Genomic DNA, 27,300 nt, shown 5'->3' with positions numbered 1-27,300 from the left:
GTTTGATTCAGATCCATTTGATGTTTATTAAGCTTATATTTTTTTTAAAAGGTGTATTTTACAGCATTTATATTAATTTATTGTTGGAGGTCTAGTTTTCCTGAAGATTGTTCATTGTTTCTATTTCTAATAAAAGTGAGCAACATGGTTACTTATTATTTTTATTTTATTTTTTTAATGAAGTTACTTTGAAGCTGGCGACATCTTGTGTTCAAAGTTTGACAATGGCAACGTGTAAAAATCAATCCACATATGCAGAAATTGCAGTAGTGTACTTTAAGATAAACTAAATTCAATATGTATTTTCAGATGAAAATATGCTTAACATGAGCTGGAACCTGTTTTTGCACAAGAGACATTTATAGGCCTTATATATGATTATAATGAGTGTGAATGATGATATTGAAGACCAAACTGAACTGGAGAAATCTAGGCTATCTCAGGCGATTCCCAGATTTTTAGGAGGGCTGGCTTTGATTAAAAAATAATATACAATATGTCAAAAAAAAAAAAAAAAGGTCTATGGCTATATAGAGCAACAGGCCATAGAGCGGGATCCTGAAGTAAAAAATCCCATAATTTTTTCCATCGACAAATCGATTTTTAACAATAACGTATAAAACTTTAAAGAAAGGTCTACCTTGAGCTTCAAGGTCATTAATCCATGGTAGGCTATGTGTAAAAAAGAGTATTAAGAGGATTTCTGTTTTTGTTCGTGAAGAGATTTATTTTTTATGGTCTTTCTCCAAGTTAGACATTATTTTTTACTCATGCATTTGCATGATGTGTTGTGCTCGAGAAGAGACCGCAGTAAACGTAGTTTGCGGTTTGAAATTCAGACTTTGATTGGCTATAAACCCGCTATCGCAGACATGTAAATAATGTTGCATGAGATTCTCAGTCGGTCATTTATAATTTTATGACTCTTAATTTTCTAATCCAAATAGCTCCAAAAGTTTAACACCTAGAAGAGTGAAAACACCCTCATATTGACCAGGGCTGCATTTCCCAAAAGCATCGCAAGCTTAAGTTCAAAGGCTAGCAGTTAGCAAGCTAGCTTTAAAAGCATAGAACCCGCCCTGTCTCCAAAGCCACGCCTCCTCTATCACACATAAACTCACACACAGAGCAGAGTCTAAGTGCCAGAAGGAGAGACGTGTTGGTGGGATTGATTGCAATGGTTTCAGATTACCTCATGTCTCATTCACAGGTCAAACATTACAATAATAGCAAACGTCGCTCTGCACAGCATCAAGGAACCTGCGCTGATGACGTGTAAATGTCTGGGCGAACTAGTTGCGCGGCGGTATGCAAATATAGGAAGGATATCCTATCATTACATTCGGACCAAATGCAATGATTGGTCGATCAAGTTTTAGTCCTGTCCCTTCCACAGAATATATATATATATATATATATATATATATATATATTTTTTTTTTTTTTTTACATTTATGCATTTGGCAGACGCTTTTATCCAAAGAGACTTACAGAGCCCTTATTACAGGGACAATCCTCCCGGACCAAACTGGAGTTAAGTGCCTTGCTCAAGGACACAATGGTGGTGGCTGTGGGGATCGAACCAGCGACCTTCTGATTACAAGTTATGTGCTTAGCCCACTACACGCACACACACACACACACACACACACACACACACACACACACACATAAATTATTGATTACTATCTGGATGTGAAGAGACTTTGACCCAGTATAACAAAAAATGTTTCTGGAAATGATTGCACACCCTAGCTTTAAAGCTTGCGATGCTTTTGGGAAACGCACCCAAGTCTGATTTGTGATTTCTTCACAGCAGAATAGGCTTTGAGAGGTCACATTCTGCAAATACATAATTATGAATTTCACACAAAACTGGATTTGTGAAAACTTTCATAGATTATATTGATTCAGTTTGGTTGCTTCATGCATATTTGCATTGTGAAATAAGAATTCTCCAAGCCAAAAACCAATAAATGTCTTATCATTCTACAAAATGACCATCTAGATGGGTCACACTAGGCTTAAATAGACCATCCTGATTTGTGAATATGATGATTTGTTTGTCATTTAAAACTTTTTTGAGTTCTTTAGTCAGCAGTTTACATGAGAAATCAGTGGTAAGCTTAGTGTTATAATTGCTCTGTTTTAGTCTTTCCCATTCCCAAAAATGACCCGGAACCAGATTTGGGTAACGTTACTTTTAAAAGTAACTCAGAATATTGCGTTACTCCTTAAAAAGTAACTTCTGGAAAGTAAAGCATGACATTGCATTATGTTTGCATTACTTTTTGCTCACAGCCACTTTCTCTTCTGCTATGCTATGTATGCCATACAAATAAGCCATGCATTGCATACAAGAGATATTACAGATTATTCTAGCTACTGTACAACACATGTCAAAACAACATAGTAAACAAACTGATTTTTTAGAAAGTAAAAAATGTCATATTTATGATAAAGAATCAATTACATGAATAAGCATGATTTGTTTTTCCATCAACATGGCCACTAATATGAATAATGAAGAATAACCACTGTCTTATCTAAAGCAGCAAAGTCCAACTCTTGAACCTGCATCATATCATCATATGCGGTGCCCATCGACAATGTCAGAGTCAACTTAAGAAGTTTTTCAAAAGTCAGGATAAAGTTCAGTGGGGAATGCCAACCTAACCTGTTCAAGGAATAAGTCTGATGAATAAATAAATATTTTTCACTTAAGTCATCTCAGTGTACGCTTGTTTTGAGTTGATCCACGGTGCTTACAGATGCCACAACTTCAAAGGCGCATATCATCCATATCAAAATTTTATTTAAATCTAACCATTTAAATCTAGCATATCAGTTTAATTTTAACCAAATTTGCTTTGTGTGTCTCCCTCAATTTCAGCGGCCGCTGTGCGTGTGATAGAGGGAGAGACAGCTCTTTTTCAAGTGACCGTGAGAACAAGGCACTTTTTTGATGAAAACATAAAACAAGCAAATCTGAACAAACACTTCGATGAATCCAATAAATCTGAAAATGTCTGTTTGTATCTTACCTCAGTTTCAGTGAACTTGTTTACATTCAGCTGATCTATTCACCGATGTAATTTGTTTGAGGTGGATATTGTTTGATATAGATCTACATAACTCGCTCAAGCTTTCAAGAAACAGGAAAAAATCCTGAATTTAAATAAATATTTACATGTGTTGGGCGTTGTAGGGATGTAGATGCAGATTTCAGATGTAAAATCGGTATTCAATCACCTACTAATGTTTACTCGCTAAAATGAGATGATTTCCTATAAAGTCAATAGTGTCACGGTATTTAAATCCTATGTCTCTTCCTTGTCTCGTGCCTTGTTCATATTGTGTGTGTGTGTGTGTGCGTGAATGTGTGGGCGTGTTGCTTGTTACCGTGATTAGCGCTCTGCTGCAATCACTCCTCTTACCAGCTGTTACTCATTCCCATTCCCTTTAAATTCTCACCACTCTCTCATCTCCTTGTCAGATCGTTGTTTGTGATGTCCATTGTTGTTCTCCACTCTGAAGTTCCAGTCCAGTTCTCTCGTTGTTCCTGTTTCATGTTCTGTTGCTGTTTCCCGGATTCGTTGTGTCCGTTCTACACTTCTCATCACTCTTCTCACCACGATCACCTGACCATTGGAGACTCTGCGCCACTAGACCGTTACCCCGGACTTTTCCCAATCTTCACATTTTGCTGTTAATAAACTAACTGTCACTTGCAACTTGCCTCCTAGTTTCATTCCGTTACAGAACGATCTGACCACAAGATGGAAGCAGCGAGTAACAGTTCAGACAGCCTAGAAGAATTCGTGATGAACAGCAGATTTCGTATGGAGAACCAAGAGAAGAATCTCAATGACACGGCTCGCTTTCCAGGCTCTAGTGGCGCAGGTGTCCGGACTCACCCAGCAAATTCAACTTCTGCGAGCTCCCACTGCGCCAACCGCACCGCTGATTCCTCAACCACCACCAGCGGCCCCCTCCCAGCCGGAGCCCTGCCTACCGGTTCCAGAGTTATATTCAGGTGAACCTAATTTTTGCCGAGCTTTTCTAACACGATGCTCAATGCATTTTTCTCTACAGCCCAGGACATTCTGTGATGAAAGAACCAAGGTCGCCTTTGTTCTGACGCTACTTTCTGGGAGAGCGGCTCTATGGGGAACGGTGGTGTGGGAGAATCAAGACGAATGCTGCGCCTCTTTTCAAACACTCTCCGCGGAGATGAAGCGAGTTTTTGACCGTGCTGTCTCTGGTAGAGAGGCAGCCAGAGTGCTGGCCGACTTGTGTCAGGGAGAGAGATCTGTATCAGACTTTTCTATTGAGTTCCGGACGCTAGCGGCGGAGAGCCAATGGAACGAGGAGGCGCAGTGGGACATATTCCTGCATGGGCTGGCTGACCGCGTCCAGAAGGAGATATACGCCATGGATCTTCCCACCAAGCTCAACGACTTGATCGCCCTGGCGCTTAGAGTGGACGCAAGGTTGTCCAGAGTGGAACGGCGAGTACGAACCAACCACCCATCGGGACGAGTTGGCGGCCAATGCTCTGGAGGCGGGGACGCGTTCAGCCCCGTCTGTGATCCCGAGCCCATGCAGGTGGGTCGAGCCCGGCTTTCCCGGGAGGAGAGGGAAAGGCGGAGATCCCAGGGACTTCGCTTGTACTGTGGAGGAGCTGGACATTTTGCATACAACTGTCCTTTAAAAGGATCCGCCCGATAGAAAGTATGAGGCTACTATCAGGTGGGATCTCCACCGAGAAGACCTCATCCACATCTACCCTCCTTCCGGTAAGTCTTCAATGGTCTAATCACCATCACGACTGCCGAGCACTGCTGGATTCTGGGGCCGAAGGAAATTTCATGGACTACACCTTTGCACTTAACCACCAAGTTCCCCTCAAGTCTCTCACTCACCGGACCGCTGTACACACCCTAAATGGCCAGAAACTTCCCACCATTTCCCTAGCCACTGAAGACATCACTCTCGTCACGTCTGGCAATCACACCGAGACCATCTCCTTCTACATACTGGACACTCCTCTTGCCCCCATCGTCCTTGGTCATCCCTGGCTCACCCATCACAATCCAAGAGTGGACTGGCAGTCTAAGTCTGTGTCAGCGTGGAGCAATCAACGTCATAAGTCTTGTCTTGTTTCTGCCTGTCCGTCTGTTTTTGTCCCTGTTTTTCAGGAAGAGGCGGTGGATTTAGCTAACGTGCCCGCGGAGTACCTGGACCTGAAGGAGGTGTTCAGTAAGTCTTGGGCGGCTTCTCTCCCTCCACATCGTCCCTATGACTGTGCCATAGAGTTATTGCCAGGTACATCTCCGCCTAAAGGCAAGTTATATTCACTCTCGGTTCCAGAGAGGGAGGCTATGGAGAAATATAGTTCTGATTCTCTAGCTAATGGATTCATCCGCCCTTCCTCTTCCAGCGGGGCGGATTCTTTTTGTGGGGAAGAAGGATGGATCTCTGCGACCTTGTATTGATTACCGGGAGCTGAACAACATCACGGTAAAGAATACTTATCCTCTGCCGTTGATGTCTTCAGCTTTTGAGAGGTTGCAGGGAGCATCTATCTTCACGAAATTGGATTTTCGTAATGCTTATCATTTGGTCCGCATCAGGGAGGGGGATGAATGGAAAACCGCTTTTAACACCCCCAGGGGGCACTTTGAATACTTGGTCATGCCGTTCGGCCTGTCCAACTCCCCAGCGGTCTTCCAGGCACTCGTCAATGACGTGCTGTGAGACATGGTTGATCAGTTCATATATGTTTACCTGGATGACATATTGATTTTTTCTTCGTCTCTCCAGGAACATGTGCAGCACGTCCGGCTAGTGCTTCAGAGATTGCTAGAGAATGGGCTTTTTGTCAAGGCGGAGAAATGCGTTTTTCATGCACAGTCTGTTACATCGTGTCGGTTGAGGGAATGCGCATGGATCCTGAGAAGATCAAGGCTGTGGTAGATTGGCCAAGTCCAGAGTCTCGTAAGGCCCTACTGAGGTTCCTGGGGTTCGCCAATTTCTACCGGCATTTCATTCGCAATTTCAGTCAACTAGCCGCACCTCTGACCACCTTGACCTCCCCCAGAACAACGTTCAGGTGGTCAGACGCAGCTGAGGCTGCATTTGCCAAACTGAAAGGTTGCTTTGTTTCAGCCCCCATCCTGATAACCCCTGATCCATCACGTCAGTTCGTGGTAGAGGTCGATGCGTCAGAGGTGGGGGTAGGTGCAGTGTTATCCCAGCGTTCTCCTTCAGACGACAAGATACACCCTTGCGCGTTTCTTTCTCATCGCTTGTCCTCAGCCGAACGTAATTATGACATTGGTAACAGAGAGTTGTTGGCAGTCAAGTTAGCTTTGGAGGAATGGCGCCACTGGTTGGAGGGTTCGGGGTACCTTTTATCGCCTGGACCGATCACAAGAACTTGGAATATATTCGCACAGCTAAAAGATTAAACTCCGGGCAGGCTCGGTGGGCTCTTTTTTCGGTCGCTTTGATTTTACTCTCTCGTATCGCCGGGTTCCAAGAACATCAAACCCGATTCTTTATCTCGTATTTTTGATCACTCCGAATGCCCGTCTACTCCCGAAGTGCATTTTAACAGAGACGCTATTCATCTCTACACTCACATGGGAGATCGAATCGAAGGTCAAGACGGCCTTAGAAGGGTAACGCCTCGGCTCGGTGCCCACCGAACCGCTTGTTTGTGCCGGAGGGGTTACGGTCCAGCTTTATTCAGTGGGGACATTGTTCTAATGTGGCTTGTCATCCAGGAGTTAATCGAACTAGATTTTTAGTCAAGCAACAATTCTGGTGGCCTTTGATGGCTCGTGGACGTTCACAGTTTTGTTTTGGCTTGCTCAGTCTGTGCCACTGGTAAGAGTTCCAATCGACCCCCAGATGGGTTACTTCAACCGCTGCCGGTGCCATCGAGACCCTGGTCCCATATCGCTCTAGATTTTATCACCGCCCTCCCACCCTCACAGGGACACACGGTAGTTTTAACCGTGGTGAACCGGTTCTCGAGCGTGCCCACTTCATTCCCTTGCCCAAATTACCCTCTGCCAAGGAGACAGCGGTGATTGTCATAGACCACGTCTTTCGGCTACATGGCCTCCCGACAGATGTGGTCTCTGACAGAGGACCCCAATTTGTGTCAAAATTTTGGCGAGAATTTTGTAAATTACTGGGAGCGACTGTTAGTCTGTCCTCAGGGTTTCATCCCCAGAGCAATGGTCAATCTGAGCGAGCCAACCAGGATCTGGAGAGAACGTTACGATGTTTGGTATCCAAGAATCCTTCCTCATGGAGTCAACAACTGTCTTTTGAGTACGCCCACAACACGTTACCAGTATCATCCACGGGCCTATCTCCGTTTGAGTGTAGTGTAGGTTACCAGCCACCTATTTTTCCTAGTCTGGAATCCGAAGTCGCGGTCCCCTCCGCTCACGCCTTTGTCCAGAGGTGTCACCGCACTTGGACTAGGGCCCGTGAGACTCTACTCCAAGTGGGGTCACGCACCAAGGCCAAAGCTGATCGCCACCGGTCTAGGCCTCCCGTATACGTCGTTGGTCAAAAAGTGTGGCTTTCTACTAAGAACATTCCTCTACGTTCCGTATCTAATAAACTTGCACCTAAATTCATTGGCCCGTTCGCTGTCACCAAGATTGTTAGTCTGGTGGCAGTCCGCCTCAACCTTCCTCCAGCGTACAGGAGAATTCACCCCGCATTTCATGTATCCAAAATAAAACCCGTCTTTTATTCCCGCATTAACCCGCCGGTTCCGGTTCCCCCCCCGCCGCGACTTGTAGATGGGGAACCTACTTATTCGGTCAACCGTATTCTGGACTCAAGATGGAGGGGACGCGGATTTCAGTACCTGGTGGACTGGGAAGGTTACGGTCCGGAGGAGAGAAGTTGGGTGCCGGCCAGAGACATTCTGGATCACTCTCTTATCGATGACTACAATCGGCAGGTAAGGGAGCCTGGGAACGCCAGGAGGCATTCCTAGGGGGAGGGGTACTGTCACGGTATTTAAATCCTATGTCTCTTCCTTGTCTCGTGCCTTGTTCATATTGTGTGTGTGTGTGTGTGTGTGTGTGTGTGTGTGTGTGTGTGTGTGTGTGTGTGTGTGTGTGTGTGTGTGTGTGTGTGTGCTTGTTACCGTGATTAGCGCTCTGCCGCAATCACTCCTCTTACCAGCTGTTACTCATTCCCATTCCCTTTAAATTCTCACCACTCTCTCATCTCCTTGTCAGATCATTGTTTGTGATGTCCAGTGTTGTTCTCCACTCTGAAGTTCCAGTCCAGTTCTCTCGTTGTTCCTGTTTCATGTTCTGTTGCTGTTTCCCGGATTCGTCGTGTCCGTTCTACACTTCTCATCACTCTTCTCACCACGATCACCTGACCATTGGAGACTCTGCGCCACTAGACCGTCACCCCGGACTTTTCCCAATCTTCACATTTTGCTGTTAATAAACTAACTGTCACTTGCAACTTGCTTCCTAGTTTCATTCCCTTACAAATAGGGACATTGGATAGTTTCGGCCTAGCGGTGCAGTGGCTTCACTGACGTCATAAGCAATCCAGTTCTATACTGTATCTCAGTGGTCTCAACTTGATGATAATTTGTGTTAAATTGTGCAGTTGATATGAAATTTCCAACAGTGACAGCTTGTATTATTACACATGCAAGTTGTACATGAAAGAAAACAACAATTGTACTTTTTAAAATTAATTTGTCACCCTAAATTTTTAGAGGCTTAAATGTGATTAAAATGGTTGTAAATGGAATATAAAATAAAACATACTCTTTTGTGTGTGTGTGTGTGTGTGTGTGTGTGTGTGTGTGTGTGTGTGTGTGTATGTGTGAGCGTGTATTTATCACTTTGTGGGGACCAGATGTCCCCATAAGGATAGTAAAACCCGAAATCTTTGACCTTGTGGGGACATTTTGTCGGTCCCCATGAGGAAAACAGCTTATAAATCATACTAAATTATGTTTTTTGAAAATGTAAAAATGCAGAAAGTTTTCTGTGAGGGTTAGGTTTAGGGGTAGGGTTAGGTTTAGGGGATAGAATATAAAGTTTGTACAGTATAAAAACCATTATGTCTATGGAAAGTCCCCATAAAACATGGAAACACAATGTGTGTGTGTGTGTGTGTGTGTGTGTGTGTGTGTGTGTGTGTGTGTGTGTGTGTGTGTGTGTGTGTGTGTGTGTGTGTGTGTGTAAATATAGTAGCACCCCTTCCCCCATTCTGGATTACACTCAAACATCTGCTTACTTTAACTATTGATGATATGGTTAAGATGATCAGTGTCTTACTACAGATATAGTTTTAATGACTTTGTGTTGTCTTTTGGAATTTAAAGAGCACTGAGGCACATCAGTAAATCCACAGCGTGAAGTTCGGATCTTCTGTATTTATGATTGAAGCACTCTTGTTTAAAAATTTCCCCGGTCCACTTCCAGATTATATGACATCCCCTGAACACTTTAAAATACTAATGATAGTTTTTGACAACTCTGTAACCCGTAAATCCACTTTGCTAGCTAATTACACTTTGACATCAACACCATCGATATAGAACCGATAGAACGGAAGTCCCGAGACAACATTTTCAAGATGTCTGCGGTAGTTTCTCTGGCGCATAAGATGAACATATTGAACAACACGTTCAAGATTTTAGATCACTATCTTCGTTACCATGGCAACCCGAATCAGCCCTCCCCTCCCTGTATTTGTCATGGCAACAACGTCTGAACATCATGTTAACTTCTGATGTCAGATAGGCGAAGCTGTGAAGTAAATTTACTTTAGTAAATGCAAATACATTTTCAATCACTCGTTGCTTTTTGTTGGAAGCATTACTTAATTTTTTAAACCAGCAAGCACTGAATTTCTGCATTGAAAAACAATCAGTAGGCTACAATAGTAATGTTTAATAAAACGCAAAACTGTACACATTAAACAATGAATGAACACATTCACTAAGTCACATATGAAGAAGTAAAGACGAAGGAAAATAAATAAATAGATACAAATAAAATAAAGAGTTAAAAAAGAAATGTGATACTTTCACAAGACGTTGAAAGATTGTACTGAGGACAGGAACGCGCAGAGCACATGCGCGTTTCCGGTGATGACGCTACCTGTCTCCAGTCCATTAGATATGTATTAAAAATATCTGGCGGTATTTCGCAAAAAGGGGTTTGTTGTCCACTGAGATTACCTGGCCGTTCTTAATAAGCCGTCGAAATGGTAAGTTCATTTCTTATCGATACAATAACCTGCACTTTTCAAGCAGCGCTAGCTAGCCAGCTAAAGCTAAGTACAGTCACCTGGATGCAACTAAACCCGTTTAAAAATTAATATCTACACATCTCAGCTGTCAGACACCATGACGTCCGTTAAGGGTTGATGCTTCGTGTGGTTTACATACCCGGAACAAACTAAATGACCCAAAAGCGTTTCTTTAACATCCTGTCAGTCAGTTTGACTTGGTTCGATGTGTTAAGTTGACTGAATTCATTTATCATTTAAATGCTGTTGGCAGTTTTGTGGTCGTACTAAGTATTTCCAAATGTTTTAACTCCATTAGAGATCATGATCATTTTAAGATTATCTTTGTTTGTGTGTCTCTAAACCCTCAGTGGTTGTAATACACTTACAATCACATCTAAGAGCTTTGTGAAGATGTTACAACTGGCCACAGATGTATTAATCTTCAGTGAGTCAGAAGTTTGCCTGTATAATCAAGTATTTGTCCTTGTGGTTTTTAGTATGACAACTGTACTCCAAAAGTATTGCATTATAGATGTCTTTCATAACATAATTCATTTACCTAATCAGTTAAGTATATGGAAGGAAACACAACACATTGTGATCAGAGCTGAGGGAGGCTTAATGTATCTTTTTAGAAGACTATTTCAGCTCTTTTGTTCCATAAAATGGAAGTGGATGTTGATCTTTAAAGCTCAAAAAGGCACATAAAGGCAGCACAAAAGTTAATCATATGATGACAGTGGTTAAATCCATATCTTTAGAATCCTTTTTGACTATAAATGAAAATAAATTCTCCTGCCTGACCAGTATTTGCGTTATGGACGAAGAATGTGAATAGCCAAAAACAAAATAAGAACTCCGAACAGGAGTGCTTTGGAGGGCAGGTGAAATTGAAGATTTATAGTAAAGCACTTGAATATTGATCTGTATCTCACCCACACCTATCATATCACTTCTGATTATATGTATTTAACCACTGTAGTTATATGGATTACTTTTATGCTGTCTTTATGTGCTTTTTGGACATTCAAAGTTCTGGTCATCATTCACTTGCGTTGTGAGGACCTACAGAGCTGAAATATTCTTCTAAAATATTTGTGTTCTGCTGAAGAAAGAAACTCATATATGTCTGGGATGGCATGAGGGCGAGTAAATTGAGAGAAAAGGATGAACTGTTTATTTAAAGTCTGTAAAACATTTCTTGTTTGCCCTTAATAATAAACTGACAGACTGAACAATGTAGTCAAAGTTATTTTTACTTTGATCAGATCTGCAAACTGATGTTTCACACAATGCCTTTTTTTCACCTCGACAAAATATATTTTCTTCTTCCCCTCTTTCTGTGGTGCTAGAAAAACAACAGAAAACATTCATCTCTGTAAGTGAAGATGGGTAGATAGATAGTATCTGTAGCTTTAGCTGTAGATAGTGATCAGATTGTCTGTTTCATAGATTTTTTCTGTGATTTATAACAGTACAACAGTAGACTGTAAATAAAGTGTGAATTAAATGTTTAAAATGTGTCTTTAGACAACTAACCAGTGAGGTGTGGTATTGATTAAGAAATAAAATAAAATGGGGGCCTGGGTAGCGCAGTGAGTATTGACATTGACTACCACCACTGGAGTCGCGTGTTCGAATCCAGAGTGTGCTGAGTGACTTCAGTCAAGTCTCCTAAGCAACCAAATTGGCCCAGTTGCTAGTGAGGGTAGAGTCACATGGGGTAACCTCCTCATGGTCGCGATTAGTGGTTCTCGCTCACAACACGTGGTAAGTTGTGCACGGTTCGCGGAGAGAGTAGCATGATCCTCCACGTGCTGTGAGTCTCCGCGGTGTCATGCACAGCATGCCACGTGATAAGATGCGTGGATTGACGGTCTCAGAAATGGAGGCAACTGAGACTTGTCCTCCGCCACACTTATAGAGGTGAGTAACCACGCCACCACTCTACTAAGTAGTGGGAATTGGGCATTCCAAATTGGGAGAAAAGGGGATAAAACAGTAAAATAACAAACTTGTTTTTTGTTAAATTTGTCTTAATGTCTGTGGATGCTAAATTACCACTTAATTTGGTTTCTAAATATGGACTTAAAGCCAAGCCACTGGACAAGATAGTCTCTCCATCCCTTAGGAGGGTGCTATTCTTGTCTTTGACCTCATTTTTTCCCCCCACATCTCTTGTCATACCAGATCCTTTGATTTCTTTCTTTTTTTGGATACTTTTGGACTGGTTTTGAACATCAAAGCCTTTCACTGCTAGGTTCAGAGCACCATTTTAGACTGTTTTGAGGGCTGATGTAAGCTGGCACCATTTCTGGCACAAAAGATGATTCCTCAATTTAGCAGGCAGGTAAAAACAATTAATGTGTGTTTTAGAGTAGCCTGAATGTTCTGTGTAATGATCTTGTGGTTTTCATCCATAGTGTGGCATAGCATATACTGGAAAGTACTGTAGGCCTGTCTGGGCCATGATATAGCTTACTAATTCTATGATCTGCTAACCTAATAGTACTGTCTGATAGCTGAATGCACCGTGTATGATATGTGGGCCGTGTCTCTTGGGAGCAGATGCAGTACTCTCCTGCTCTCCTCTTAAATATTTAACAGCTCTGAAATGTATAGGCCAGCTCACTTTCTAATTGTATAATGATGGATGATACTGAAGTTCTTTGAGGAACAAAGAGGTAACAAATGTTATAAAAAAAAAATTTCATTACGCCTTCATCCTGTTCGAAAAGTCTGATACCTTTAATTAGTAAAGTAGAAGTATTGTAATCCTCTGCACATGAAAGTTAAAAGGATAGTTTACCAGAAAAGTTAAAATTCTTCTCTATTTATATTCTATTCTATAAATGTACTCACCTTCATGCATCCCAGATGTGTATGACTTAATTTCATCTGCTGGACACAAACAATGCTATTTATAAGTAGGGCTGCACAAATAATCGAAAAACGAATCACGATTACGGCTGCCACGATTATGTAATCATGAAAATTGATGATTACAGCGTTCAATTTAAGTCTGCTCCTGTTGCGCCAATGGTTTCTATTTACACTGTGTTTTTGAAGTGGTTGATTATCTAACAAATCACTAACATGTCCGTTGAGCAATGAAATGGCAATGGCCAATCAGAGCTGCTTAGATTAGTCCTCAGTCCTATCTGTAATGACAACCGATCCTGAATGCCCAGATGCTTGCTTTATGTTCTAGCTCTGTTCGCAGTGGCACACGAAAATTAATACTGAAGAAACATCACCTTACACTTGAAAAGAATCTGTAGAACAAGAGCGAAAAAACTTTGTAATTATTTTGGATTCATTGCATATTACACCGCTTGCTTTTAACATAGATTTTAAATACACTGCAAATGAGCAACACGACAAAACTAAAACGATCCCGTTCTAATTGAGGCACAGGCGTGGTGTAAATAATTGATTTATTATGCTGATTAGACAGCATTGTTTTTAATGAGAGCATTCGTGAGAGTGCAGAACATTGTGCGGAGCATCAATCGAAATGCAGATCTCAAACAGTGTAAACCTGCAGTGAGTGACCGCTGTCATTTGAGAGTCATGGAGAGTTTGTTGTGTTAATCGATTTCGGTATACAATTTATTAAAAATGTAATGCCAGCTTTGTTTTGTCATATTAATAAGTGGGTCAAAAAATAGCAATAAAATAATTCGACTGAACTGTTCTAAGTGCCTTTTGGAGGTGTAGCCAACATAAAGAATATGGCTTGAATAGCATATTTCAGGAATCACCGTCTTTCTTATCGCATCTGCTCTAATAAGACCCATTTGCCACGCAGCTGGTATTGGTAGATTTTAAATTTTCACGAATCGCACAAACTCCGAAAGCAAATTACTGTTTTTAATTTCCAAAGTGCAACCACTGAGGCCAAAAATGATCTAACGATGATCTTACATGAACAAGATCACCATTGAAGATCTAACGGCCACTGTCCCGCCACTAAAGGGCTTACTAAAGGCAGTAACTTGGTCGATTTATAACAGCTGTTAATAAATTTGAATATTGAATATGCCATATTAATTACTGTGAGGTGTAGCCAACATAAAGAATGTGGCATGAATAGCAGTATGTGATCCCAGTGCCATGAAAGCATAAAATCATGAATTCTATGATGCTTTCATTCCAGAGCCCTGGAATGAAAGAAAATGCCCCTTATTATTTAGTATATGAAAAATGTCTTTTAGGGCTGGGCGATAAAACGGTATCGGTATTTACCGACGGTACACCTTTATCAATAACATGGACATTTTTGACCTCTAAGGTACTGAGTGTGTTTTTTTTTCTGACACTGCATAAAACAATAATAATGCATAAAAATCAATGTTGTTACTAATCAATGATATATCCCAGAGTGTGAAACTAAAAAAAATGCCCCTTATCATTTAGTATATGGAAAATACAGTGAGGAAAATAAGTATTTGAACACCCTGCTATTTTGCAAGTTCTCCCACTTAGAAATCATGGAGGGGTCTGAAATTGTCATCGTAGGTCCACTGTGAGAAACATAATCTAAAAAAAAAAAATCCAGAAATCACAATGTATGATTTTTTAACTATTTATTTGTATGATACAGCTGCAAATAAGTATTTGAACACCTGAGAAAATCAGTGTTAATATTTGGTACAGTAGCCTTTGAGAAACACGGAGTTTGAGCTCCCTCCAAAGATTCTCTATTGGGTTTAGGTCTGGAGACTGGCTAGGCCATGCCAGAACCTTGATATGCTTCTTACAGAGCCACTCCTTGGTTATCCTGGCTGTGTGCTTCGGGTCATTGTCATGTTGGAAGACCCAGCCTCGACCCATCTTCAATGCTCTAACTGAGGGAAGGAGGTTGTTCCCCAAAATCTCGCAATACATGGCCCCGGTCATCCCATGTGCAGAAAAACACCCCCAAAGCATGATGCTACCACCCCCATGCTTCACAGTAGGGATGGTGTTCTTGGGATGGTACTCATCATTCTTCTTCCTCCAAACACGGTTAGTGGAATTATGACCAAAAAGTTCTATTTTGGTCTCATCTGACCACATGACTTTCTCCCATGACTCCTCTGGATCATCCAAATGGTCATTGGCAAAATTAAGACGGGCCTTGACATGTGCTGGTTTAAGCAGGGGAACCTTCCGTGCCATGCATGATTTCAAACCATGACGTCTTAGTGTATTACCAACAGTAACCTTGGAAACGGTGGTCCCAGCTCTTTTCAGGTCATTGACCAGCTCCTCCCGTGTAGTTCTGGGCTGATTTCTCACCTTTCTTAGCATCACTGAGACCCCACGAGGTGAGATCTTGCATGGAGCCCCAGTCCGAGGGAGACTGACAGTCATGTTTAGCTTCTTCCATTTTCTACTGATTGCTCCAACAGTGGACCTTTTTTCACCAAGCTGCTTGGCAATTTCCTCGTAGCCCTTTCCAGCCTTGTGGAGGTGTACAATTTTGTCTCTAGTGTCTTTGGACAGCTCTTTGGTCTTGGCCATGTTAGTAGTTGGATTCTTACTGATTGTATGGGGTGGACAGGTGTCTTTATGCAGCTAACAACCTCAAACAGGTGCATCTAATTTAGGATAATAAATGGAGTGGAGGTGGACATTTTAAAGACTAACAGGTCTTTAAGGGTCAGAATTCTAGCTGATAGACAGGTGTTCAAATACTTATTTTCCTCACTGTAAATGTCTTTTAGGGCTGGGCGATAAAACGGTTTCGGTATATACCGACGGTACACCTTTATCCATAACGATACAACATGTTTCCAATATAACGCTTGATAGTTTCATTTAAATGTAAATAGACATGAAGTTTGGTTGCATGAACAACCCTCAAGCATGTGCCTTCCCTGGATCATAAACAGCCTATCATATGGCTTGATAAAGGAGCGTGCTACGATTGACAAGCAAACAGCTAATAACAAGTTGCGTTGCGTTGCTGTGGGGTTCGGTTGCGCTATCGCCATGTGACGTCAGAACACATGAACACATGCGAAAATGAGTGCTGTGCCTAAAATGTTACAAACGATATTTGTAACATTTTATTTATTAAGTTCAATAGTTTATTTAACACTTGTGTATATATAATCTTCATATAAGATATAAGAAAGAAGATATTTGTTTACATTTTATTTAGTTTTTGACTGTTGAAACTAAAATTATTTTTTGTTTGCATTAATAGAGTGGGTAAATTACACTAATGTATTTGGCAGATGCTTTTATCCAAAGCGACTTACAGTGCACTTATTACAGGGACAATCCCCCCGGAGCAACCTGGAGTTAAGTGCCTTGCTCAAGGACACAATGGTGGTGCCCACCTCGCCACCACCACTCCGTATTACAAATACAGTGATTAAATTCAAAAAAATTTCTACTGGTGTTTGCTTAAAATAGGTTATTATAATGTATCAATATTTATCGATACCGAATGATATGAAACATTTACCGTGATACATTTTTTTAACTGTATCACCCAGCCCTACTTTTTTCCATAAAAAACTAAATTGGCATTATATAAACAAACTGCCATTTAAAGGGTTAAAATCCTGCAAATGAATAAATATTTGGTAGTTATGATCAGGTCCGATGTTGGTTAAAATAATTAACTAAAATTAATTGAAAGTGGGAAATATATTATTATGGCATTTTTTTGACGTGGACATTTTTGTCCTCTAAGAACCTCTGAGTAACTTTTTTAATTTGATGCACAAGGGTTAATAGCAGTAACCATCCTGTTATTTGACACTTTCACTCATTAATTAAAGTAATCATGGCTGACTGTGAAGGCTAAATTTCACATTTTAAATGACGCAGCATCCAAACCATTAGGTGTCAGTGTAAGTCCAAGATGAAACAAAGACAAAAGTTACTGAGTGCACCTTAAGTAATTTTTTAAGTTAAAAATTAAGTCATACTTTAAGTCCATGTAGTCTTTCTCATTACATCATAAAAACTGCATTGTTTAATAATTAAAAAAGACATGTCACACCTAGTTGTGTACTACTTTAAACATCTACTACTCTCATCCAGTTTTTGATTATTATTAAATTTATTTCCAGATATGTTTTTGTTTTTTTTGTGGGTTGTCTATTGCCTCTGTCCCACTCTACTGGTTGTACTGTATATTACTGATCATTATTTTGCTATTTTAGCTAGTAAACCTTCTCTGCCATATTGTGGACTCATTACTGGAGAATGACACTTATCTGATCCTGTTCTCTCTTTAGATGCGCTTTATGCTTCTGTTCAGCCGGCAGGGGAAGCTGCGGCTCCAGAAATGGTACACCGCTACAGCTGAGCGTGACAAGAAAAAGATGGTCAGAGAGCTCATACAGGTGGTGCTGGCCAGAAAACCCAAAATGTGCAGCTTCCTGGAGTGGAGGGATCTTAAGATAGTCTACAAGAGGTAGAAAACCACTCATGCATTTGATGTCTTTGTGAAATGGAAATGTCAGTTGCATATACTGTATGTTCTCTATTGTTCTCTTTCTCACATGCAGAGAAAATGTTGCCTACACAAAGGTAAAGAAAAATGTAGTGCTGCATTAAAGAAAATGTCAACCTTGTACATATATTCACAATGTGAAATATGGACACAGAAACAATGTGCACCTTTTGTTTTTACTCTGTAACTCTCTAGTGATGGGCACATTAAATAATTGTGAATGATGACTCATTTAATGCATTAGGATTGGGTAGTGGAATCCTTTGAGACATCAATATACATCTAGTCACATAAGCAGCATATACCAGCCTTGACTCAGTGTCTCTTCCAGTTTCTCTTCACATTGTGTAATAATGTGACATAATAATAATTTGTAAGTGTTTAGTACTGTCACTGCACAGAGGACGCACAATAAAGAGAAACAAAGGTTAAAGTTGGGGATAGTGTTGGCCACAAGGGGTCACTAAAAGTAATGCCATCTTGCTTCTTATTGCGTTAGATCTCAGGTTTTGTTTGTTTGTCCACCTCAATATGATCCTGTGCAGTACACCATCTGACATGGGCTTGATTTACACTTGCTGTATGTGATGCTTTTAGGTATCACTTTTGTTGTTCTCTTTTAGTATATTTGCTTTGTATGTATGTTTATTTACACTATTTCCTGCATATACTTGTCTTGATGTTGGCATTAAAGATAGCCCCTTTTTCTGGTGTGTGTGTGTGTGTGTGTGCAGGTATGCCAGCCTGTATTTCTGCTGCGCAGTGGAGGAGCAGGACAATGAGCTGATTACCCTAGAGGTCATCCATCGCTTTGTGGAGCTGCTGGATAAGTACTTTGGCAGTGTGAGTCATTCCTCGCCACCACCCCTGTTTCATCTGCCCGCTCTTTCTCATCTTCTCTCTCTCGATTTCATACATCACATCACAGCAACATAAAACCTGTGAAAACCTCTGTACTTTCCCATCCTTTTTTCTTTTTTTTCATCTGTCTCCTCCTCTGCTTTTTATTCTCTCTTGTTCCTACTTTCTTGCTATCTCTCCTCTTCGTTTACATGCTGAGTAAATATTACAAGACACCTTTTAACTCTCTGTATTCATATTATTTTCCAGTGTGTCCTTGGCTTTATAAAGTTCATTATTAAGGGAAATTCACTTGTGCTCATCTACATCCTAATGTTACATTTTTGATTGAGTGTAGCATCCACTTTATTCCTTGCATTGAGTACATTTACATGGACATCTTTTTCCTATTAAGGTTCATAGTTAGTTTAAGCATTTGTTCTGAAAGCGAGGTTTACGTGCTCTACTGCGATTGGGATATTCCTGTATTCATGGCAATTAGGATATTCCAAATAAATGAATAAATACACACTATTTTCCCTCTGTTCTCTTGTGGAAATTCTCAGGATGCTCGCACTTCCCATTTATTACAATCCATTTTAGTAATTCTTTACAGTATTTTAATCAACTCATTAATTCTCAATTATGTCCTTAAAGTGATAGTTCACCCTAAAATGAAAATCCTTTACTCATTCTCATGCTGTTCCAAACTTGGGTGAATAACCTTCTCTCTTCCCTGAAACACAAAAGGATATGTTAGGCAGAATGTTAGTCTCAGTCACTGAATAAAAGTGTTGGTGACTGAGAGAAATGGTGCCTGAGGCTAGAGACAGAAATTCCCATTTTTGTGAACTATCCTTTTCAAAATGACACACAAGACTGTAGTACATTGTAAAAAAAAAATCTATAAAAAAAAAAAATCTGATGCTTCCTAGCTCCACAAAAATACTATTCTTCAATCTCTGTACTTTTAACAACCGCTTCTCCTTGCACCCGGTTGACAGAACTGTCACTTTACCTGTTGGGCCAGTGCTGCATTGTCACTACATCTTTTCATTGATGTGTTGTTGTGCCTTGCAAACTTAAAGCTGAAGTGTGCTTTGTAACTAGTATCGACCATTTTTCTTCTGATATTATTGCACATGCGATTCAGTATCAACAACAACAGAATCAACTACGATGGGGGACGCCAGGATCGGATCTACACTTTTGTTAGGGTTGTCTGACACACTGTTGCTGCATCCAAAAATTTGAGCAGCTGACTAATTAGTTAATGGTTAAAACAACTGTGATTTAGCAATGAACTCTTAGGGAAACTGGTCTTTGAACAGTTTAAAAAGCACATTATTTTATCCTACCTCCATATACAGCCTCCAAAATCAGTAGTTTCCAGTTTTCGGACACAGCCTGTGTCTTCAGGTTACAGTTCATTGGGTGCGTGAAAATTAGCTGCAGCCGGAGTGAGAGGAGGTGGTCAGCCTACCACACAGCACATGCTTAACTCTGCAGACAACATGTTGAAAATGCTCTAGAAATCAATTTATCAACACAAACTTTTACAATAATGGGTTTTATGACTCATCATTAATAACTGTACTGAAATAGTCACTCATTGGTTTAAAAATTATGTCTTGATGCAAGTTAACCACAGTAACAGGCACACAATACTTCCCTTATTTAAACTAGATTTCATGGCAGTTTCGTTTATAATATAGTTCAGTTACCCACTCATGATAAACATTTGATTATTTATATCCGTCATCCCTGGACAAATTAAATGCAGTAATCCAGAAACCACATTATTTTCTGTATAGACACACAGTACAGATGCAGTGAAAATGCAAAGCATGTCTCCTGATGAAATCAGGCCCACACATGTGAAACAGGTGATCCTCTTTGGATACTTTGTTGGTTTTAAGTTATTTTTATTAAGGAAATTGTAAAATTAGCACAATACTCTGAGTAGCAAATTTGTTTACAAATTGCGACTGCCATCTCAGGTTTCTCAATGCTTTGTGTTTCATAGGTTTTTGACCAACCAAAGGCTACAGCACCTCCCACAGTCACTCTATGCCCCCAAAAGTACCTACCTTGAAGTAGGGGCTTAAAATGTCTCTTGAAACAGCTACGAGGAACTTTTGTTCCTCAGGTGCGAAAACAACTAAAAGTACTAGTCCTGGGGAAAAATACCTAAAACAGGCTTAAGTCCCTGCAGTGGGAAAGGGCCTATAGTGTCTTTGTGCCGCTTTAAAAATTGTGTTGTAGGGCTGAGTAATATGGCTTCAGAAATTATATCTTTTATTTTCCCCAAACTTACGATATTCTATATATATCTTGATAATTTTGCTCTGAAATAGCATAAACTTTTTTGTTTGTTTGTTTGTTTTTTACTCAGAGGAACCATCATTTCATCTAAACAGCAACTGCAGCCATGTAGAAAAATATTTCATATTTTATTTAAGACATTAAATAAAAATTTATTTAAAAACGATGAAGTCATGATTCCCACAGTTTTTAACTAAATTAACACAAGGCAGGATAAAACGTAATAATTTTCATTGATTTGCACATTTATAATTATATTTAACATACAATCATGTATGGAAGCTTAATAAAAATCTTATTTACTTTCATAAATTTTTGCTAAAACATTTTTTTTGTGAATGAACAAGGTGTTCAAAAACTACTTCACTTATTGTTTGGAAACCAGATGAATATTGCATAGTTCGTAATTATTACTGTGGAACCAGTCAAGTTTATTATTATAATATAATACTGAATTATATTTATTTTGAATGCTTGAACCTGCAGTACTTAACAATGCTGTGAACTACGCTAAAAACACTAGCCACCCACGTGCACACATCAGTGCATCGCCAGTTCATTCTGAAGCACACAGACCATGTTTATCTGTCTTTAATCGCTGCCTTTGACAGTTAAATAATCGCATATGATCATATTTCCATTTTGATGTTATTTTGATTAATTATACAGCCCTGAATGATTGTGAAATGAGTCTGCTGATGCACTCTATGAAATGTATTGGCCATATAAAAGACTCATTAAAATCATTGTGATATAAATATTTTTTTTTGAGTGACCCCCTCCAGCTCGACACAACAACATTTACTCAACTAATGGCATGAGATTGAGACAGGACTATCTGTTCTTCGATGGCCTATAGATAGAGTGTGTATTCAAAAGACTGTTTGAAAACAATCTATATTTTTGCCATTTTGTTCAGTGGTGCAGAAATTACACACTTCAGCTTTAAATATTATTATTTTTTTCTTATGTATTATTACTAATTACACAAATTTGTATATGTTACAAAGGTAAAGTTGTCTAGCTGGCAAAACTTGGTGAGGTTTTGTTCAAATTGCAAGAATGATTTGAGATGAGCAGAAATCAAAATGTGGCAAAAATCATTAATCACCCTATGGTATAGATTTTTGCAAAAGTGTGTTGAAGTAAAAGCTGTTATGGAGTTGTATCATAGCTGTATAATTTCCAGCTGTTATTGCTTATTAGGTTTAATTAAAACCTAATTAATTATTCAGAATAATTTTTACTTTTTAATTAAAGTAAAGAAAATGTAATGTGTAATCAAGCAATATCATACATCATTAATACATCAGCACTGCTGTGATTCGGCCGCAGGTAATCACAGCAGTACTGATTTACGGCCGTATAGCAGGACTGCAAGTGTGATATTGCTTTATATACAATAGTTCAATAAACAAGTACATTTTTAAACATTTGTAAAAACTGAGTACGGTCCTAAAAAGGTATTTGTGCATGGATCTACTTTATTACATGGTGGATCAGAATCTGCCATTGCTGGTTCAAACCAAATGATGCATCCAATCCTCCGTTAGTAATTCAAAAATTTCATTTCAGAAATAGTATAACGGCTTGTGCTGTTTCTAACAAGTTATGGGATAAAAAAGATGGGTGTGTGTGTGTGTGTGTGTGTGTGTGTGTGAGAGAGATGGAGCATGTGCGATCACCTGTTGCCACTCCCAAGCAGAGATGCTGTCAGCTTTCTCAGTGGAAAAATAGCATCCAAGCGGGGGTATTTCTACCTATTTCGTGGTAGCCGGTGTGCAAGAGTCAATCATTATAGAAACCGCAATGTCCTCCGCCATTTCAAACAGCACTCATTGTGTAATTAATCAGTCTGCTGTTTCTCTCAGCTGTGATGAGCCATAATGCTGAAGTTGTTTGTTTAAAGCTATTTCCTAGCTTAAGTAGTGTAGCAGCAATACAATCAATCACAAAGAGCTGTTGCATGTAAACAGCTGATGTGGATTCACTTCACGTCACCTAACTGGCTCATATTACACACAAAAATTACCTTTTGCCACCACCTGCTGGCTAACATATGTAATGTAAAAAAATAAAATAAAAAGACAAACAGTAGCTCTTAACACATATGCACTGCTCTTACACTTTAGTTTAGAACAGCATGAACACAAGCAGAGCGATACACACAGTGAAGCGTCTGAGTGCTGATGGTGTGAGACCATCAATGCTCATGGAATGTCTCTCGTCCAATCAGATTTGAGGACCGGAACTAACTGTTGTTTATTGTGTAATAAATTATATAAATACATTTCTGATATATATATATATATATATAAAAAAATTATGTTTTAATTTTGGTAGTGGGTGAAAATATTGGCAGAGCAATTGCAGGTCTGTTATTTATTGTTGAGTCCTGACCTTTGTTTGGACATGATGCAGAATATATAGCCATATACCATCTGTCTTATTCAAACTTTTGGGAGGTTAATTGGGTTATTAAAATTAGAATAATACATTTACATGACAAATTCTAAATAATATAGGAATATTCATGTAAAAGTTGTCATTGTTTCTCATGTCTTCACTGTTGTGTGTGTGTGTGTGCGTGCGTGTGTATATGTGTACCCAATATAGGTTTGCGAACTTGATATCATTTTTAACTTTGAGAAAGCGTACTTTATCCTGGATGAGTTTCTGATGGGGGGAGAAATTCAGGACACATCCAAGAAGAGTGTGCTCAAGGTCATCGAACAGGCCGATCTTCTACAAGAGGTTTGTGTTTGTCTTATTTATTTGTTAAATGGATACATTTTTAAAGAGTAATAGTCCTAATGTATTATTGAATTGTACTTTTATAGCTCATTTTCCTTTCATAAACTCTGAGGTCTCCTGAGCATGACCCAGTGTAAACTGCCTAGTAAAGAAATCACTGCACTGTGTAATATACACTGTGAGGTTCCCTCATTGCTACTAGTGACTGAAAACCCTCCTTGCCATTTCTCCGGACAGGAGGATGAGTCACCCAGGAGTGTCCTAGAGGAGATGGGGCTGGCCTAGTACTTTCAATGCAGTCAAGACATGATACATTTTAGTACTACTGAGACACATGGGATTATGTAAAGGGAGTTTGCAGAAAATGGGTCCAAAGGGAGGGCAGAGAAGATGAAAAGAGGGGGGAATAATGGGTAGGTGGGATTAATATTGGTACTAATGAGATCAGCATGTGATTGTATTTCTATCACAACCTGTTTTGTCTTTCTATTTTAAAATGGCTGCTTTTAGCCAGGATCTCCTCTTAAAAGACACTGAAAAAAGTACATTGCAGATAGACACTTGAATTTAACAAACAGAGACATATTTGGAAAAAGAAGTTTGGATTGTACATTTGAGTTTTGCCATTGTAACAACAGCTCATACAATCTCAGTTTTTATTTAAAAGAAAGATTTTGTTGTTGCATTGATCAAGTGACCTGCTTTTTAAAGAACTACGTGTAATAGATGGAACCTCAAATTAATTCTTCCTATATGCTACAACTAAACATATACCTTACATATAGCTTATAGCTGCTCAGGAAACAATGACATTGACTATCCAGCCATGTTTTTTTTTTTTGTGTGCGCGCGATGCTATTGTTTACTTATACCACTTAAAATGAACTACTGTTGCAACATATGGACCACACATCAAACTTTGATAACTGTCCTGCAATGTTGGGGTGACTGTATCCATGCAATCAGCTCCTCAGTTGCATAATCAGCCACTTAATGAATTTCTGATGGGTAATTTTTAAGAATGTAAAGAATTAAATAATTTATTCACTAAATGGTAGGAATCTTAAATATACCTTTTTAAATGGCTTGAATACTGAATAAACTATTTTCTGTAGTTTATACATTCTTTTCTTTCCCTTTGAGCAACAGCAGTAAAATGTCTGAATGTTTATCTTGCTGTGAGACCTGGGCAAATAACCTCAACCACAAAATTGCCCTCAAGCTCTTTCCTGTTTATCTTGGTCTATACTTTGCTGTCCATAGAATAATGAATAAGGGAATTATTGTAGCTTGTTTCAGATAAGAAAAGAGGGCTTTGATATTGAGTGTGATTTATTTACATAACTTTATAAACAGGTGTGAGACACTTTTTAACAAGTAAATAATTCAGCATGAGGGCATGCATTACCGGTTTAAAATCAGTCAAGTAACCAAAACAGAATTGTGTGTGAATGTAATTTTGTAATTAAATAAAAAAATGTTATCCTAAATGTCTGTGTACAGAGTTTTTATTTCTATCCCACCCCCCCCCCCCCACCCCATTTTCCTTTCTTCTTTATTCCTTATCTTTCAGAAAGAAAAAGAAAAATGGACACTGTCATTTTGTGTGTGTGTGTCTGTGTGGCAAAGATACAGTGTGCTAAAGAAAGAAAATGAGAGATATTGAACATGTAAGTGGATGAGTCACCAGTCAGTCGTTTGTGACAGTGCTGCAGTAAAGCTGACTGCACCACCTTTGTAGCATGAAAGAGTCAATGAAGGAAAAGTAGAAAAATTATTATAGGCAAAGACACAACCTGTCCATAGTAATTACAGCAGACAGGCAATGAGCAAAGTAATAATTGAACAGATGGAAGGCTCATTAAAGTAATCACCACAGATTTTCAAGAGAATTATTTTTATGTTTGTTTAAATGTGATACAACATTTACCATTTGTCATTATACGGCTAATTTTGTTCGCATATTGTTTTGTGAAATGTGAATCTGGCACTGTGCTTAATTTGCTTCATCTCTCTTTCTTAAAGTGCCTTGTGCCAATAATAATTTGCAGTGATTCGTGCCAAAGGATCCCGACCAAGCATTGAGTGCATAAATTAACATATTTCTGTATTATAAATTCTTCATTCTAATATTTTGATTAAGATTACAACAAAAAAAGGCTTGAAATATTTCACTTTGTGTAATGAATCTAGAATATATGAAAGTTCAACTTTTTTAAGTAAATTACTGAAACAAATTCACTTTTCCATGATATAAATTTTTTTTTGAGATGCACCTGTATTTCCTTCCTTTTTTGGGGGGAGTTTTTGAAAAAAAAAATCTTTTGCCTGCTCTATTTTTCACCCTCACCAGTGTGCAGGTGTCAAACGATTTGATCCGCAGCGTGATTGCAGCCCTCTCTTCTTTGTCTTTTATCTCCTCTCTCAGTGGAGATGGACAGCAGACAATATGTAGGGACTATATCATGTGTTATTCAGTTTTTCACCCTCACGTCAATTGTATTTCTGGGGCACTTAGTGACTAATTGTGTATCCTGTGTTTTATGCAAATGCAATGTGTCTTATTTTTATCTTTTTAATGGATTTGAGATTTACAAGTCCACTAATGTACCATTTCTTTCTTAATACAGTGCATTTGGAAAGTATTCACAGTGCTTCACTTTTTCAACATTTTGTTGTTACAGCGTTACTCCAAAATGAATGAAATTCATAATTTTCCTAAAAATTCTTCAAACAATATCCCATAATGACAAAGTCAAAGAAGTTTGTTTGAAATCTTTGCAAATGTATAAAATATGAATAAAATTACATGTTTCACAGCCTTTGCCATGACAATCAAATTTGAGCTCAGGTGCATCCTGTTTCCACTGATCATCCTTGAGGTGTTTCTACAACTTGATTGGAGTCCACCTGTGGTAAATTTAGTTGATTGGACATGATTTGGAAAGGCACACACCTGTCTATATAAGGTCCCACAGTTAACAGTGCATGTCAGAGCACAAACCGAGCCATGAAGTCCAAGGAATTGTCTGTAGACAGGATTGTATTGAGGCACAGATCTGGGGAAGGGTACATAAACATTTCTGCAGCACTGAAGGTCCCAGTGAGCATAATGGCCTCCATCATCCGTAAATGGAAGTTTGGAACCACCGGGACTCATCCTAGAGCTGGCCGCCCGGCCAAACTGAGCGATTGGGGGAGATGGGCCTTAGTCAGGGAGGTGACCAAGAAATTGGTGGTCACTTTGACAGAGCTCCAGTGTTTCTCTGTGGAAAGAGGAGAAACTCTCCGAAGAACAAACATCTCTGCAGCACTCCACCAATCAGGCCTGTATGGTAGAGTGGCCAGACGGAAGCAAGCGTCATGTCTGGAGGAAACCAGGCACTGCTCATCACCTGGCCAATACCATCCCAACAGTGAATGTGGGGATGTTCTCTTACGAGAGGTTCTCTCGTATTGCGTAAGCTAGCTTACGCTACGGGAAAGATTCATCTTTTCTGAGATATTGAAGCCAAAAAATTATCCTTAATTTTTGTATCCATTGTCAACGCAGTGCGGCAGCTGCAGACCTTGAGCGAGCTAGCTAGCGAGCTCATAGGTTGCTCTGCGGCAACTGC

The 27,300-nt window shown here is 39.5% G+C and overlaps 1 protein-coding gene across 1 annotated transcript; it reads left to right on the top strand.

Moving 5' to 3' along the window:
• The first annotated feature begins 10,138 nt into the window (after positions 1-10,138).
• Positions 10,139-25,167, top strand: ap1s1 (adaptor related protein complex 1 subunit sigma 1). The gene is made up of 5 exons (XM_052130297.1): positions 10,139-10,281; positions 17,547-17,725; positions 18,499-18,607; positions 23,546-23,683; positions 23,921-25,167. Exons 1-5 carry the CDS (start codon positions 10,279-10,281, stop codon positions 23,966-23,968), a joined length of 477 nt encoding a protein of 158 aa, XP_051986257.1. The 5' UTR covers positions 10,139-10,278; the 3' UTR covers positions 23,969-25,167.
• The last annotated feature ends 2,133 nt before the right edge of the window (positions 25,168-27,300 follow it).

Source organism: Xyrauchen texanus, chromosome 1 (assembly GCF_025860055.1).
Source record: "Xyrauchen texanus isolate HMW12.3.18 chromosome 1, RBS_HiC_50CHRs, whole genome shotgun sequence".
NCBI lineage: Eukaryota > Metazoa > Chordata > Actinopteri > Cypriniformes > Catostomidae > Xyrauchen > Xyrauchen texanus.
Note: the sequence above shows the minus strand (reverse complement) of the source record. Positions and strands in the feature narration are given on the sequence as shown.

Coding starts and splice junctions, on each gene's coding strand:
- ap1s1 (XM_052130297.1), top strand. Junction 18,608..23,545: donor TGGATAAGTACTTTGGCAGT/GTGAGTCATTCC, acceptor TACCCAATATAG/GTTTGCGAACTTGATATCAT. Junction 23,684..23,920: donor AGGCCGATCTTCTACAAGAG/GTTTGTGTTTGT, acceptor TTCTCCGGACAG/GAGGATGAGTCACCCAGGAG.